The following is a 16,061-nucleotide window of genomic DNA, read 5'->3' as shown; positions in this document are numbered from 1 at the left end:
TCGCCCATCCCCTTCCGGCGCCGGCCTCCCCGACCACTTCCAGAGGCTCCCTCGCCCCACGCACCCTGCCCCTCGGACCGCTGCAGGGACGCGAGCCCGCCTCCCGCGGGTCCCCGGGCGAGTCCTCCGAGCTTCCTAGAGCGCCCGGAAGTGCCGGCGGCGTGGGGCGGAGCTTCCGGGGAACGCCGCGCGCGCCCGCGGTTCGGCCGCGTCAGGGTCAGGGGCGCTATGGGCGCGTGGTTCCGAGGCGGCGCGCGCAGCCTCCTCGGACCGGACGCCCCAGCGCCGGTACTGCCCGGTGAGGCCGCTGGGCCGCAGGAGCCCGCCGGGCTGGAGCCGCGGAGGGGCGTCCGCGCAGCCGCAGCCCGGGGCGGGCCGATTCCCAAGGCCCTGTGCTCCGCACCCTGCGCACTTTAAGGCGTTCTCCCGCTGGAGGACTTGACACTCGCGGCCAGACCGGGTCCCTCCGGGAGCGCTGGCACAGAGCTGCCTGAGTCCCGTCCGCGTGCCCCGGGGGCACCGAGCTGCCTGACCCCCACCCAGGAGCGCTGGCAGCGAGCTGCCAGAGTCCCGGCTGGTGCGACCCAGGGAGAGCCCGAGGGCTCTGGGCGCCGTCCCCGTCCCGCCGGGACCTCGGGACAGGCGGGCCCGCTTCGTCCGCGATGGCTTCTCTGGCGGCCTCCGGGACCTCGGCTCCTGCGTCCCCTGCCCAGGAGACACGGCCAGGCCCTCCTCTCCCAGAACCTGGGATCCGGGGTGGGGTGGGGGGCGATGCTTCCCTCTCAAGTACCAGTCCTTGTCGCTGGGGCCACAGGTGCTCACCGTGAGGCCCCCAGCCACCCTGTCCCCTGGCTGTCCGCCTCCCCCCAGAAGTCAGCCAAGCCCCACATCTAAGGGAAATTTAAGTCTAGTCTTCAAGGAGCACAGATTTTAATATTCTTTTTCTTGAATAGCCTTTGGGAGTTTGTTTTCATGGTGAGAGTCATTTCTGCTCTTTAAAGACAATTTGGAGTGGTGCGGGGGGGGGGGGAGGGGGGGCACAGTCGTTTAGGCAGCTGACTCTTGTTTTGGGCTCAGGTCATGTTCTCACAGTTCCTGGGTTCGAGCCCTGCGTCAGGCTCTGTGCTGTCAGCGCCCTACTTGTGATTCTCTATCTTTGCTTTTCCCCCCGCTCTCACGTCTCTCTCTCTTTCTCTCTCTCTCAAAGAAAACATTTTTTTTTTTTTAATTTTTTAACATTTATTTTGGGGACAGAGAGAGACAGAACATGAACGGGGGAGGGGCAGAGAGAGAGGGAGACACAGAATCGGAAACAGGCTCCAGGCTCTGAGCCGTCAGCCCAGAGCCCGACGCGGGGCTTGAACTCACGGACCGCGAGATCGTGACCTGGCTGAAGTCGGACGCTTAACCGACTGCGCCACCCAGGCGCCCCAAGAAAACATTTTTTAAATAAATAAAGACAATTTGGAAAGCGTAGGAAGAATAGAACACTCTCTGCCCCCAAAGAAATCAGTCATCAGCAACTCTAGGGAGGGTTTGCACGGACTGTCAGCGGCTCATTTAGGCTGTGGGTGGTGACTTACTGGTACAGTTCTTTAAACAATTGAGCCAAATGCTTAACCTCATCGTAAAGTAACATTCACATCTTGAAGCGCTCTGGTTGGCCGGGAGCGGTGCTAGAAGTCCTATGCACCCTATCACCACCCCCCTCACTTCGTCTCGGGCACCGGCGGCCCTCATTTACAGGCAGGAAGCCAAAGCTCAGAGAAGAGTTACCACAGGCTCAGTTTGAACCCAGATCTGGGACTCTGAGGCCCCTGCTCTCCCATCGTGCTTCCAGCTGCCGGCCCTGCTTCTCCCTCGCACAGTTTGCTGTAACAGTAAGCCACCGCCCAGAGCCTAAATGAGCGGCTGACAATCTGGGCAAACGCTCCCTAGAGTTGCTGATGACTGATTTCTTTGGGGGCAGAGAGTGTTCTATTCTTCCTACGCTTTTCAAATTGCCTTTATTTATTTTTTTTTAATGTCTATTTATTTTGAGAGGGAAGCAGAGAGAGAGAATCACAGGTAGGCTCTCCTCCCAGGCAGAGAGCACAGCTTTCCACCCTGGGGCCTGGCATACAGTGCTGATGACTCGTCGGCCGCCCACAGCACGGGGCAGTGAGAGAGGACAGGTGTCCGTACGTGCCTGTGGCACAGTAACTGAGGGCTTCAGCCCCGTCTTAGGTCTCGGGCAGGTGAAGTCATTCGCCCAGATTATGCAGCTAGTACCTGCCGGTGCCGGCATCTGACCCAGGTGTTCCTGACCCTGGGTTGGGGCCTTCCTACCCCGCCACCCTGCATTCCGTGTGCAGCGCCACTGCACGGCTGTCCCTCTCTGTTACACCTGACCCCCAGGGTGCCCCACGGGTTTACAGGGCAGCAACCGGCCAGAGAATGGTGGGTGGTGAACAGCGCCCGAGAACGAGATGGAGCGACATGTTGGCACAAAGGCCAGACTGCTTCCCTGGACTCTGATCCACTTGTCCCCCCAGCAGGACCCCTCTGGCAGCTCCTGCCTGCGGCAGAGGGCTTCACGGCTCCCTTTCTGTATTGGAAGGACTGTCTCACGGTCCCTCTGCTGGTCTTCTTCAGAAAAACCATCTGGAAGTATCCCGCTTGCCCGTCTCTGTCTCCCTCCCCTTCCCGTCTTCTCCAACTGTCGTTCTGTTCTTTCCCACCTCACTTTGTGAGGCTCCTTAGATCCGTCTTCCACGCCCCTGACCTGGCCTTCTGTTGTGTTCATTCAACTTCCCCTTCTTCTCGCGTGGCTTTTACTTCCGATATTGCCTTTTCGTTTCATAGGAATAGACGTTAAGTAATCAAATACATTTTCCTTTTTCACAAAGCGGTCTAAAGGAAGAATGGCCAAGAAATTAACAAGGAACAATGAAAGCCCCGGAAGCTATTCTGGCTCCTGCTTCCAAGAGGACTTTACATCCTAAACAGCTTCTCAACACACACCTGTTTACTTTGACCCCTTTTGACTTCTCCAGGTGGTTTCTCCGCTGGAACCCGCTGGCCACCCCCCGGGGATCAGGCCCGGGCCCTTCCCCACGTTCTCTTCTTCAGCGGAGCCTCCCCCCCTCCTGCGGGCGCTTCAGGACCCGCTCTGGCGGTGCCGCAGGCGGCTCTCCCGGCGGAGTCGGCGGCTCTGCGCACCGCTGCTGGGCACCGGCTCCACGCACCGCTGTGCCTCCGACGGTCTCCCTTCTTCGTGAGCCCCCAGGGGTGGGCGTTGAGCTGCCCTATGTGTGCATCCCCAGCAGTCCTCGGGGCAGGTTCTCCCGGATCCCACAGGCATCATGCGGGTGGAGATGAGCCTGGGCAGCTGCTGGGTCTCAATGTACTGCAAATCCTCCCCCTGCTCCCCCCCCCCCGCTGAACTGGAATTTTCTGCTGTAAAGCCTCCAGGGTGTCTCCCCACCCCACGCCCCGCCCCAGCTCTCTCCCAGCCCATTTGTTATCGCTCAGACTCCGGGTGGGAAGTCCGGTGGGGGCTGCCTGGGGCCTCCCGCTGGCCGCACGTCCTCACCTGCAGCCCTGCTCTAACCTCTTCGGGTGCTTGAAGGATTCAGGTCCTTGGGGCTGTGGGGCTGATCCCTCGGCCCCTGGAGGCAGCTCGCCGGGGTTCCTCTCTCCTGCTTCTTCCTCCAGGACACTGGTGATGCCTCTCCTTCCATTTCTTTCTGCGTTCTGCTGACTCAGCCCCTTCTGTGCCACCAGGTTCCTTTGCGTGGGCTCTTCATTTTTGTTAGTGATGCCACTTGTGATTTCTTCATTCTCGTTTGAGGGGCGATCTCAGGGCATCCCAAGTCCCTTAGGTCCGCCCTGGGGGAAGGCAGGGGTGAGGGGCAGCAGGCAGCTGGGTCAAACCCACCCTGACTTCAGCTCATCGCTCTGTCACCTGCTCCGCCGTGTCCCTGCTGGAGGCACCTGTCCTCCAAGGGGGAGTGACCTCAGATCTGAAATACTGTGCCCCCCTGGGGAAGTCTCCCGCAGCCCGCAGGCACGTGCTGGCGCACGCACGCGCACTGGGCCCCTCAGGGCCGGGCGGGGCGGGGGGGGGGGGGGCGGCGCTCAGCCACACCTGCCAGAGGCGGGGCCTCTCGGGCCGTGGTTCTGGGCTTCCTCTCGCTGCTCCCCATTCTTTACTATCCCTTTATGTTCGAGGGAAAAAAGGAAGTAAAAGGTCTCTACACAGTTATCTTTGAACAGAAGTCCTGGTTTATTTTAGGAAAAGTACGCCGATTCTAGATATTCTTAGTGATGTTGCTTTGTCACATCAGCACAGAGAGGGCCAGAGACAGACACCGAAACACGAAGCCGCACGGGCGTCTCTTCAGTCTGCACGCGGGACACAGGCCGTTCTGCCCGGCGCCCTGGGCCGGGCCCAGAGCCGGGCTCCACGCAGCGCAGGGAGCGGGCGCTCGTTCCGGCCGCGCAGAGCTGTTTCTGCGGCTTCCTTGTCTTGCCTCCAGAGGGTGCTGCACCTTCTCCCTGGCAACCTGACCGCGCCGTCAGCCCTGGCGGGTCGGCTCTCTTACCACAGCCCTGCAGGAACCCATGCGTCCAGCTCATGGATCTCCCACGGGAGGCGCATCTGGGAGGGAGGCCAAACTCCGGGATGCTAAAGCTGCACTGACTTCCGTGTGGGAGTCAGGATGTTCAGATGCACACCGCCAGCCCTTTCCCGTGCCCTGCCACCTGGCCCTGTGCCCTTCCCCGCCTGCCTCTGGCCTGGCCTCCCCGCCCTCACCTCAATCCCTGCATCACCCACCACACACCCCATCCCACCCTGGGAATCTGTCCATGCTTCCTTCCTCCCTCCCCACTGTCTCTGAGATAATGGTGCTGTCCCCAAAGTCTCTCTGTGCTGTGGCTTAGAGTCTGGTGACATCTGCCTTCTCCCTTTCTGGTTTCAGACCGTGAGCACAGAACCCAGAATGAGGAGCAGATTCTCCTTCAAGAAACCCTGGAGGGGACTGAGCCGCAGGGTGTCTGGGGGCAGAGCTCCCAAGGCCTGGGCCACCGGGTCCTGCAGAGGCCATGGGGGTGCACAGGGGCGGGCAGGGCTGCCACACAAGACCTGCGGGCCTCAGACAACCCCCAGGGAGGAAAGGAACCACCGACAGGAGCCTAGAAGCAAAGCCAGGCTCACCGTGAACCTGGTGACTCACGCGGAAGATTGGACAGGCGCGAGCCCCCGGAGCTGTGACCCCAGCTGGAGGCGCCCCTCGGAACCCGGCAGGTGATCCAGCCAAGCGATCAAGTGATCCGCCAGGCCGAGCGCCCCCCGGGCCTCCCGGCGCCCCAACCCCCCCACCCGGCCCCCAGCACCGGAAGCTTCCCGGCGGGGAGAAGGGGAGAAGCCTCCCAAGTGCGCTGAGCGCGGGAGGGCTTTGGGCCGAGGCCGGCCGCGGTGGAGCATCCGCACGGGTGCGGGAAAGCCTTCGTGCCGGCTCGCACTTCCCGCCGCCGGCGGCCGGGAGCCCGCTGCCCCGAGTGCAGCCGCGCGGAGCTTGGGGTCCTCCGGACAGGCGCCCCCCTCCTCCCCACCCGTGGCAGAACCCTCGACCGAGGCTCAGCCGGCCCGCCCGGCGCCCACGGGCGCTTTTGTACGGCCACCGGGCCACCGATGTCTTTACAGGATTCTTACAACAGGTTTAAAGGATTATTACAAATCGCTGGTACTGTCTGGCCCCTTACGCCAAGTGTGCGGGATTGAGCTCCGGCGCCTGTCCCCCACACAGTCCCGTCCCTCCATCGGCGTGGCTGAGGGGACCGCCACTAGGCAGCTCGGTAGCCCTTGGCCGCGGGGAGGGTGGGAGTGAGGGCCGGGCGGCCTCTAGGTCGGGGTGGCTCAGCCCCCTACCGTCCGGTCCCAGTCCCTGCTGGGACGCGGGATTGAACCCGAAAGGCTGGGGACAGCGAGGGGCGTGTGCGGGGCGGGGCCGAGCTGGACTGTCCAGCAGGCGGTGGGAGCCAAGGCTTGGGGGCAGGAGGCAGGACTTGCAGTTTGCAAAGTCGCCTGTGGGAGGAGCAGCTCTCCAGAACACCCGAGGTATTTCCTTGGAAGGCAGAGGGAAACCTGTTTCTCCATTGAGATCATCCTTTTAAATGTTTTAATTTTTACGTGTTTTTTTAAATAATTATTTACAAATAAATAATACAACATATATACACAACATATAGTGGGTGTTTACCGATGCCACCTGCCCTGAAAAAGCTTCTGCACAGAGGACGTGGGGGGTGGGCTGGCCGGCTGCTGCACTTGGGGCTTGTAGGAGAGGCGCCAGAGGGAGCCGGGGTCTGGGGGAGGCCAGAGGTGGGAAGGTGGGGGTCTGCAGGGTACTGAGGGAGCTTCTGGGTCTCCCCGCCTGGGATCTGCCCTCTTCTCTTGCATTCTGAAGCTCCTCTGGGGCCAAAAGAGGCAACTGTCCTGGCAGGGAGTGTGGGTTCAGACCACCGGGGCTCATTCCCTCCTGGCACCACTGTTGGCCACCGGCCAGTCCTGTCCTCTGTGGTCTTGACTGTCATTTTTTCTTCAGGCCACGGTAGGATCGCACAGCCCAGTTCACCTGGACCTGGCTGTGCCTAAGGCCTGTACTAAAAGGGAACCACGAAGAGCCCGCAGGCCTCCTCCGAATTCTTTCTGCCCTCCGTCTAGTGACCAGCCGTGTTCCAGCAGCGCCCGTGCTGGGGGCCCAGCCCCGGAATGACAACGACCGACAGAGCAGAGCCCACCTACTAGCAACGCACGTGGGCCGCCGTGGTTTCCAGCCACAGAGACTGGGTGCCTGTCTGCTGGTAGAAAGTAGCCGGGATTATCCCGGCCAAGTGAGGCGGGTCACTTCCTTTTTCTGTGTGCCAGCTCGTTCTGGAAATCCAGATTTCCTCGTCTGCAAAGTGGCCTCTCTCTCAGGGTTCTTAATACTCGAAGAGGTGGTTGGCACAGTTGGGGCTACAGACGGGCCGCATCAGTGGAGGGACAGGTCACATGCACTGGCTGGGGCCACAGGCCAGTCAGCGTGAGTTTGGGCCTATTCCCTCAGCACCTGCCCGGCCCTACTGAAGAAGCCCCTTGGCTCCTCGGGGCACTTGCCAGCTCTTGGGGGCCCAGGGCCTGGACCCTTGAAGTCAAGTGGACAACCGCCAAAGCAACAGCGTCAGCAACAGGAGCTCTTTGGCACCACTGGGGGCACGCACAGGCTTCGAAGGGCCTGGGGCAGCCCACGCGGTCAGGAGCTGCTTCAGCAACCCAGGGAATCCAAGCTTCCTGGCCGGGACCAGACCCTTGATGTGACCAGGTCTGTCACTTTCCTCTTCTTTTTTAAAAATGTTTATTTATTTTTGAGGGGAGGGGGAGGTGGCAGAGAGAAAAGGAGAGAGAATCCCAAGCAGGCTCCATGCCTCAGGGTTCCATCCCACCAGCCATGAGATCATGGCCCCAGCAGATCAGGAGCCCGACGCTTAATCGACTGAGCCACGCAGGCGCCCGACCCCCGTCGCCTTTCCACTTCTCATCCTACAGGGCTCCGTGTGGCCTCGGCTCCAGAATGATCTAGGGGGGATCGAAGGGAAGAGGAGCACTCCCCAGAAGGAAAGGTGCGCTCTCATCAGAACCCATGAGGGAAGGGATCCTGAGCAGAAACAAACAACAGCCACCCTCAGATGCACCCCTGAACCTGCTGGAAAAGAAAAATAACCCGCAGCCCAGGATGAAGTCACCGTTCTAGCCGGCAAAGAAAAAGCCCTCTTCTGGCACCTGGTTGTGGGAGCAGCACACGCAGGACAGGAAGCGACCCGGAAACGCCTGAAGAAGAAAACCGTTCGCCATCCGTTTTGATGATTTATAGAGTAACACCCGTTGTCCACCTGGCCTTTGGTCGGACCCTAGCCTAGATTCCCGAAGCAACAGTGCCCTGGGCCCCTTTCCAGTGTGAGCCCCTCACCCCACGCGACGTCGCGGGGAGAACCCCTCTCCTTCCCGGGTCCCCCGGACGCTTCGCGGCTACCGTCTACCTCTGCTCAATACGCCGTTTGCACTTTTCTCCGGCTCGCGTTTGATTTCGGTCCTGCGTGAAGCCTAGAGCCCCCTCGGCCGGTCCTGCCTCCCCTAGGTCCTCGGGCAGCGCCCGCCGCCCTTCAATGTGAAGCCCCCACTGCAAGCCGCTGGCGAGGGAGACCCGGAGCAAGAGGGGGGTCTCCGCAGCCGGGAGGAGGGCCGCGATCGCGAAGCCGCCCCGCCGCGGGCGCTCCCGGCCCCTCTCCGGGGAGCGGGCCCCCCGGGCCTCCCTCGGACGGCCCTCTGCCCCCGCGGCGCCGCCACCGCTCTCCACCCGCACGCGCCTCGGCGGCTCGTTCGTTCGCCCCGCGGCCGCCTCGGCCACCGTCTGGCCTCACCCGGGCCCGGCTGCGGGCGAGGGAGGCAGGGCTCGCAGTGCGTCGCGGCTCCGGGAGGCGGGCGGGGCGGGCGAGGTCCCCCGGACACCGCCGCGAGCGGAGCCAGGGTCCTGCGCGCGGAGCCCACGCGGGGAGCAGCCGGGGCGCGAAGTCCCCCCCCGCGGCCTAGAGCGTCACCGAGAGCCGCCCGCGCCGCGGCCCCCCGGGCAGCCGAGCGCACAGTCCTCCCGCGGCCTAGAGCGTCACCGGAAGTGCCCGCGCCGCGGCGCTGGGGACGGCGGCGCTTCCGGCGGACGGCGGGGCTGCAGGTGAGTGGCGGTGGGCGGCTACGGGCTGTGCCGGGGCGGGAACCTGGCGTCCGGGCGGGTACGTGCGTGTCTGCCGGGCTCTCGTTTGGAAGGCGCTGCACGTGCGCCGTGGGGAGTGACAGCCTCAGGGGCGTCTCCCCCGGACCGGCGTGACGGCCTCGGGAGCCCCCTGACCAGTGAGATGGCCTCAGGGGTCGCTTCATTACCAGCTGCTCACGCACTTGAACCTTCCCTTGTTTTTAGTCGAAATGGCGTCATGTCTAAGGTTTCTTCCCGAGCAAGTTGGAGACGAAATGTCCGTACAGGCAGGTCTCTGCCAGCACCCGTGATCTCGCTGTTGGGGTGACTCCCCAGAAGCGAAGTCACAGTAGGACTGTAAGGCCTTTGTAAGTTGTCCAGCGCCCCCCCCCCTCAGTGGGGCACTTACTCTCCAGCGTTGGTGGAGGACCGTGCCTGTCTCCCCCAACCTTCTCCTCGCCCCCAAGGTGCTGCCACATTAGAGTCAAAAGTGATATTTTAAATTCTATTTCTTCAAAAAAATTTTTTAACGTTTATTCATTTTTAAGAGACAGAATTTGAGCAGGGGAGGGGCAGAGAGAGAGGGAGACACAGAATCTGAAGCAGGTTCCAAGCTCTGAGCTGTCAGCACAGAGCCCGTCGCAGGGGCTCGAACTCACAAACCGCAGGATCACGACTTGAGCCGAAGTCGGACGCCGAACCGACTGAGCCACCCAGGCGCCCCTAAATTACATTTCTCAATTGCAAATGAGGTGGGACAAATGAGGGACCTATATTAAAAAATATATTGGCCACTTGTCTGCTTTCTTTTTGTGGTTACTTGTTTGTGACTTTTGCCAATTTTCACGTTTTCTCATTAATACGTAGTGGTCTTTATACATTGAGGATATGAATCTTTATGTTACAAACATACCCCCACCCAGGTTTTTTTTTTTCATTTCTTTGTTTTTTATCCTAAATTTCTTTGTGTAGTTAAATCTGTCAGACTTTAGTGTCAAGGATAGCAAAGTCACTTCTCAATCCAAAAGTGCACCAGTCAAATAACGTTTGTAAGTTTATTTAGTTAGTGGAGCACGTGAGAGTGGGAAGGGCAGAGAGAGAGAGAGAGAGAGAATCCCAAGCAGGCTCTGCACGTTCAGCACAGAGCCTGATGTGGGGCTCGATTCCACGAACCATGAAATCATGGCCGGAGTTGAACTCCAGAGTCGGATGCCTAACCGCCTGAGTCACCCAGGCGCCCCTCAAATGACTTTTTATTTTTGGGGGTTTCATATTTTTATATTCAGATCTTTACGATTATCAAGAAAAAAGTAATTCCCTAGACACGTCTCCAGACGTTTGAGCGCTGACCGGAGGCCTTGTGGGCTTGTTCCTCATGGAGCGAAGCCACCGCAGGCAGCGGGCGAGCAGGGGCTGCCACACCCAGCTGTGCTCTCCGTCTGCTGGGGACAGGACGGGGGAGCCAGCGTGGTCCAGACAGCATTCCCAGGGGGTATCCTCCGGGACACTAGTTCCTGGGGTGTCACGACTTTGATTTCTAGTGGCAGAAACAGGCACAGTGGATGAGGTGGCTCCTTCAGGGTCTCCAGGAGCAGCTCTGACCTCTCTGAAGGCATTCTGGGCTCGTCCCCACTTTCCAAACTGGCATTTTCCTCCCCGTGTCTTCTTTCTTACTCAGGCAGGTGTACCCGCTGCTGGCGTTCCCACAAGGCACAGCGAGGCGCGCCCCCAGGTCTGGTCTCCAGCACACCAATGAGACGGCCACCCTGATGGACACACACACAGGTGAGGGGTGGACAGGCAGGTGGGGCTGGGGGGGGGACAGCTTAGGAATCGGGGCCCCCAGAGGCCACCTGCCCAGCGGCTAGGGATGTAGCTGGGATGGGGCAGCACCACCCCATCCCCTCTGCCCGGCCCGGTTCCCACCCTGCTGCCTGCTATCCTCGCCCCTGCCTGCTGTATCCCTTTGCTCTCCTGGCCCAGCTCTGCACCCCCCCCCTTTGTCTCCCCCCCCCCCCCCCCCCCCCCTGGAGACTTCTGAGAATGAGAGTCTTAATTCTGGCCCTGTTTCTCAGCACCCTGGCTAGCTTGGGCCCAGACCAGGTGGCTGGAAGAGTATGATGAGTGAGAATCTGGCTAGCCTCCCACCCACTGCCCTCTCGGGCTCCAGGCTCCCTCTGTCCTGAAGACTTAAGGCCATGCTTGAGGGCTGTCGAAGCTGAGGACTCCTATCCAGTTTACTGCTGTTGCTGCGGTGTGGGACAAGTGGCGCTCGGGACAGCACCGTCTCCCCTCCGTGCAGACACACACCCTGCCTCGGGCTCTGCCACCACATACGCTGTCTGCTGCATTGGGGGGCGGGGCCTGGGTGGAGTGTGGCCACGGCTGCCAGAGCATTCTGCAGAACCCCACACACCTGCCTCTATTCTCCCTTGAGATCAAAGAACCCCAGTGTCCACGAACAAACATTCACCCCTTTTTTGGGCCCTGCCTTGAAGCTGCCCTTCAAGTCCCGGACGTCCAGGCTGGGCCTCTCCCTCCCCCACCTGACCTTAACCCTGGCCAGATCCGGTCCACACAGGGCTCTTCACAGTCCCTCGCTTTGGGATGAAATGATTTTAGCAAATGCCAACGCACACAGAGTGGCGGAAGAGAAACAGGTTACAGCAGAACACACATTTTCAGGGAATAAAGAGCACCCTGTGTTGGTTGCTGGCCCTGAGCGCAGGCCGTGAGATCTCTGGCCTGCGAGTGGGACATGGGCGAGCGTGAGGCCAGCGCCGCCCGGGTGGGCCTCGTGCATGTTAAGCTGGGGACAGTTCTCCAGTTACAACCATTCGGGAAGACTTCCTTCCGGCAGGGTCTGTCAGCTCTGGCATGTAGACATTCTGGAACAGAAGACGCCTTCTGTAGGGGTGTTCGTGCGTTCTAGGATATTCCCCAGCACCCCTGGCCTCTCCCCACAGGATGCCAGGATGACCCCCTCCAAGTTTTGACAACCAGAGATGTTTTCTGACAAAGCCAGATGTGCCCCGGGGGCAAAGCCGCCCCGGCGAGAACAGGTGCTCTGTGTTCAGGGGTCCTCAGGGACCCCTGGGAGGTTGTCACTGGGAGGGCCCCCTGCACAGGGCTGCCCCAGGAGGCAAGCAGGTCACAGGACCGGAGGCCTGACCAAGTGGAACCGGAAAGGGTGTTCATGCCCCCTCCCTCCAATTCCAATTCTGAATGACCCTTGCCTCATAACCAGTGCCTACGAGACCCTTTCTTGAATTTCTAAGTCTGCCAAACCACAGGTCAGTCGGGGCCTTCCCAGGGGCCTCCTGTTTCTTAGCCGTGTGCCTGGGCCTGGCCCCATTGCCCTTGCTCAGTTGGACAGCTCCCTCGTTAGGGAACCCATGGGGAATGGCTGTGGGTGCCCATGGGCCCTAACCTGCCTTGCCCCCGCCCCGGCTACGCAAGGGGCTTTATCACCTGTGCCCAGCTCTGGGGGCAGAGCGGAGAAGGGAAGTGCCCCAGTCCGGCGATACAGGCACAGCCTTCTTTGGAAAGCTGGTCTGCAGGCTGATGGGCTTGCCCTGGGGGCTGCCCTCCACTGGGCCACCTGCAGGGAAGCATCCTTGTCCCCCTTCCCAGGTACCCCCTCCAGGCCCTGTGAAGGTGGCAAGAATCTCCTCGCATTGTGACCTCCCAGTGTTCTGCGACCACGTCCCTAAAGGCATTTGTCTAAGTGGGCGCGTGGTCTGTGCCCGGGAGCCAGCAGGGCCTAGAGCTGGCAGCAGCCTCCTGCTGGGCAGCCGGCCCGAGGGGGAGCGGGAGCGGGAGTGGGTTTCCTCAGCCCCAGCGGCTCTGTCCCCCGTCGCTGTTGCTTACTCTTGGCACTGATTTCTGAGTAAGCCTTCTGTTGCTTGTGCGGGCCAGAGGCCCTGTGGGTTGTGGGGAGTCTGGGGTTGTAGAAGTGAGCTGGGACCAGGACGTGGGCCACCAGGCGCTCTTAGCCCGCTCCTCCCGGTATCTCTACTTTGGTGATCTTCTATTTGCTGCCGGTTTAGTCTGCCTCCCGGGCCATACGGCAGAGCCCAGGCGTCTGTCCCCTGCCCTCCTGAGACTGTGGGTAGAGGCTCAGGCCACCCTGGAGTCACAGCGGAGGGTCCCGATCCGCCCTCTCGTGGCCTTGCCCGCTCCTAGGAGCACGGCTGTTAAGGAAGGGGGAGAGCTGGCAGGAACCGCGCCGGCAGCGCGCAGGTGTCTGCTCTGCGCTGTGACCGCGCCCCTCGCGTGCATGTGCGCTGTCCTAGAGCTTCTTTGGGCCTCAAGTTACACGTCTCTGACCCTCTTTTCCAGCGTCCCTGGCGCCGGCGGCCGGCGGCCATGCCGCTTCAGTGGCGGAGCGGGGGGCTCCGAGCACAGTGCCAGCGCCGAAGCAGGAGGCTTCCGAAGAAGGGGGGTGCCGCGGGGAGAGCGGTCCGGGGCCGGCCCGGGGGCCTGCGCGGGCGCCGCGGCTTCCGGACGGTCGTGGGGACGAGGAGGCCGGAGGCTCCCCCGGGCCACCAGCCGTCTCCGAGAAAGCCGGAGGGGGGGCCGGCCGGGACAGCAGCGGGGTCGCCGCCACCGACGCAGGCTCCGCGGCGGGGGGGAGAGGCCCCCGGAAAGGGCGGCCTTACCAGTGCGGCGCGTGCGACCGCAGCTTCCAGTGCCACTCGGACGCGGCGAAGCACCGGAGCATTCACTCCGGGGCGAAGCCGTTCGCCTGCAGCGACTGCGGGAAGGCCTTCATCCACAGCTCGCACGTGGTCCGCCACCAGCGCACGCACCACGGCGAGCGGCCCTACGTGTGCGAGGAGTGCGGCCGCGCCTTCGGCCAGAGCTTCAACCTGGTGCGCCACCGGCGCACGCACACGGGGGAGAAGCCGTTCGGCTGCGCCGAGTGCGGCAAGGCCTTCGGCCAGAGGTCGGACGCCGCCAAGCACCGGAGGACGCACACGGGCGAGCGGCCGTACGCCTGCGGCGAGTGCGGGAAGGCCTTCGTCCACAGCTCCAACGTGGCCCGCCACCGGCGCACGCACCGCGGGGACAGCCCCTACGTGTGCAGGGAGTGCGGCCAGGCCTTCGGCCAGAGCTCCAACCTGCTGCAGCACCGGCGCGTGCACACGGGCGAGAGGCCCTTCCGCTGCCCCGAGTGCGGCCGCGCCTTCAGCCGCAGCTCCTTCCTCAGCGAGCACCGACGCATCCACACCGGCGAGAAGCCGTACGCCTGCGGCGAGTGCGGCCGCGCCTTTAGGGCCCTGTCCGGCTTCTTCCGGCACCGGCGGGTGCACAGCGGCGAGAAGCCCTTCCGCTGCGGCGAGTGCGGCCGCGCCTTCCGCCTGAGCTCGCACCTGATCCAGCACCGGCGCGTGCACGGCGCCGAGTGAGCCCCGCCCCGCCGCGGCCCGGGGAGGGGGGAGGGGGGAGGGCGCAGCGCCGGGAGGCCGCGGGCCGGGGAGGCGGGGGCGGCCTCCGGGGTTTCCGTGCTGTGCCCGCGGCCACCCTGGCCCGCGCTCTGAAGAGGAAGGGAGCCTTAGGGGAGGCTGGTCTTCCCGGAGGGGACGCAGGCCTCCCCGAAGACGGGGCTCTGATGGGGACGGGGTGGGGGGGGTCCACCGGAACTAATCCCGCGTCCACACGCCTCTTGCGGAGGTGTGATTCGCGTACGGTGAAACGCACGGATCTCGCGTGCGGGTTTTCGGAGACTGGACAAACCATCTGATCTGACCTTTAGAACCATCATTCTGTCCAGATTCTAGACTATTTCCGTCGCCCCCTTCAGCCGTCAGCGTCAGAGGCGAGCAGCGACCTCGTTTCTGTCACTATAGTTCTGCTCGGTCTAGAACTTGATGTAAATAGAATGATTTAATATCTACTTTTCTGTCTTCCTTCTTTCCCTCTATTCCAGGTTTTTGAGATCCGTCTATCAGTGTTTTGGTTTGTTTTTGTTCTTGTTTAGTTCTTTTAAAAGGCAGGAGTCACTGTCGACTTTGTATCAAAGCTGTGTTTATGTCTGTGTGTCTCCACCCAAGTACAGCCCTTGGTACAGAAAATGCCAAAGCCGAATAGACTCCACGGAAGAGGGAAACGTGTAGGGGAGTGTGTGAAAGATGGCACACGGAGGAGAGCGCAGGCTGGCGGGAGGCGGCGAGAACACAACTCTGCTTTCGGTGAGCGCAGCTTGGAGAGCTCTCTTTGCTCAGCCTCGGAAACACAGTGCAAGAAAAGGGAGTTTAAGATACCGGTACTTTCAACAAATGTTTCCCCAGCACACACCTGTCCAGGCTTTGTGCCACTGTGCTGGGAGAGACAGATTCGTGTGACATCTGCACGCAGGGACTTCGCAGGTTAGAGAGGTTACAGACCAGGGTAACAAGTCATGCGGTGCCCAACAAAAAGTCCAGGAACAGAAGTTCCTCCAGGGGACGAAGCACAGGACAGAGGTGCACACCCATGACAGGACAAGGTGAAGACGCCGGGAAGGGCTCCCAGGAGAGGTGACGCCTGAGCTGGTTCTTCAGTTTTAATCAACATTTAATCAGCTAAATGTGTTCAAAGCAGGCCAGGGTGCACTAGGGGGTGTGAAGGGGTATGAGAAATGTGCTCACCCACAGGACCTCGCAATCTGCAGTCAGAAAAGGCAGGAAGTAAAATTTAAGTGAATTCACTGTTCTTGACTTAACCTTTCGTATCACACTGTGACAGGGTCGTGGATATATGTGTCACCTGCCAGGTAAGAATGGTGAGATGTCTTTGTCACATGTCCTAGAACTCTGCCGTAATGAATTGAGTGAGGTCCTGTTGTTGAAAGTTTATCGTGGAAGATAAATCTGAGCAGTCACCTGGCCATGAGTCCTGGGGTCCAGCTTCATGATCCAAATCTATCCTGGTCAGGCTGTGGTTTGGTGCCACCTCATGGTAATTGTCTGCTCTACTTTACTGATGGTGAATCATTTGGGGTCCTGTTACTGGCTGGGACCTCAAAAATCGCACAAGTCTAGGGCTCTTGAGGGCACCTATTGAATTCTTTGAGAGAGAGTGTGTGCACGTGCCAGTTGGGGAGGGGCAGAGAGAGGGGGAAAGAGAGAGAGAATCCCAAGCATGCTCTGTGCTGTCAGCGCAGAGCCCGATAGGGGGCTCAATCTCATGAACTGTGGGATCGTGACCTGAGCTGAAATTGAGTTGGTCGCTTAGCCAACTGAGCCACCCAGGCGCCCCTCCACCTATTTCTTTTAAGATGTGAGTTTTAGGGGTGCCTGGGTGGCT

The 16,061-nt window shown here is 61.1% G+C and overlaps 1 protein-coding gene across 1 annotated transcript; it reads left to right on the top strand.

The window, feature by feature from the left end:
• The first annotated feature begins 5,677 nt into the window (after window positions 1-5,677).
• ZNF696 (zinc finger protein 696) lies at window positions 5,678-14,670 on the top strand. Its single transcript, XM_045455824.1, has 6 exons — window positions 5,678-5,729; window positions 6,710-6,879; window positions 7,574-7,647; window positions 8,199-8,753; window positions 10,450-10,556; window positions 13,113-14,670. Exons 1-6 carry the CDS (start codon window positions 5,678-5,680, stop codon window positions 14,180-14,182), a joined length of 2,028 nt encoding a protein of 675 aa, XP_045311780.1. The 3' UTR covers window positions 14,183-14,670.
• The last annotated feature ends 1,391 nt before the right edge of the window (window positions 14,671-16,061 follow it).

This window comes from Leopardus geoffroyi, chromosome C3, assembly GCF_018350155.1.
Source record: "Leopardus geoffroyi isolate Oge1 chromosome C3, O.geoffroyi_Oge1_pat1.0, whole genome shotgun sequence".
NCBI classification, from domain to species: domain Eukaryota; kingdom Metazoa; phylum Chordata; class Mammalia; order Carnivora; family Felidae; genus Leopardus; species Leopardus geoffroyi.
Note: the sequence above shows the minus strand (reverse complement) of the source record. Positions and strands in the feature narration are given on the sequence as shown.

Coding starts and splice junctions, on each gene's coding strand:
- ZNF696 (XM_045455824.1), top strand. CDS start 5,678: ATGTCTTTACAGGATTCTTACAACAGGTTTAAAGGATTATTACAAATC. Junction 6,880..7,573: donor GCCGGGATTATCCCGGCCAA/GTGAGGCGGGTC, acceptor CTCATCCTACAG/GGCTCCGTGTGGCCTCGGCT. Junction 8,754..10,449: donor GGCGGACGGCGGGGCTGCAG/GTGAGTGGCGGT, acceptor TTTCTTACTCAG/GCAGGTGTACCCGCTGCTGG.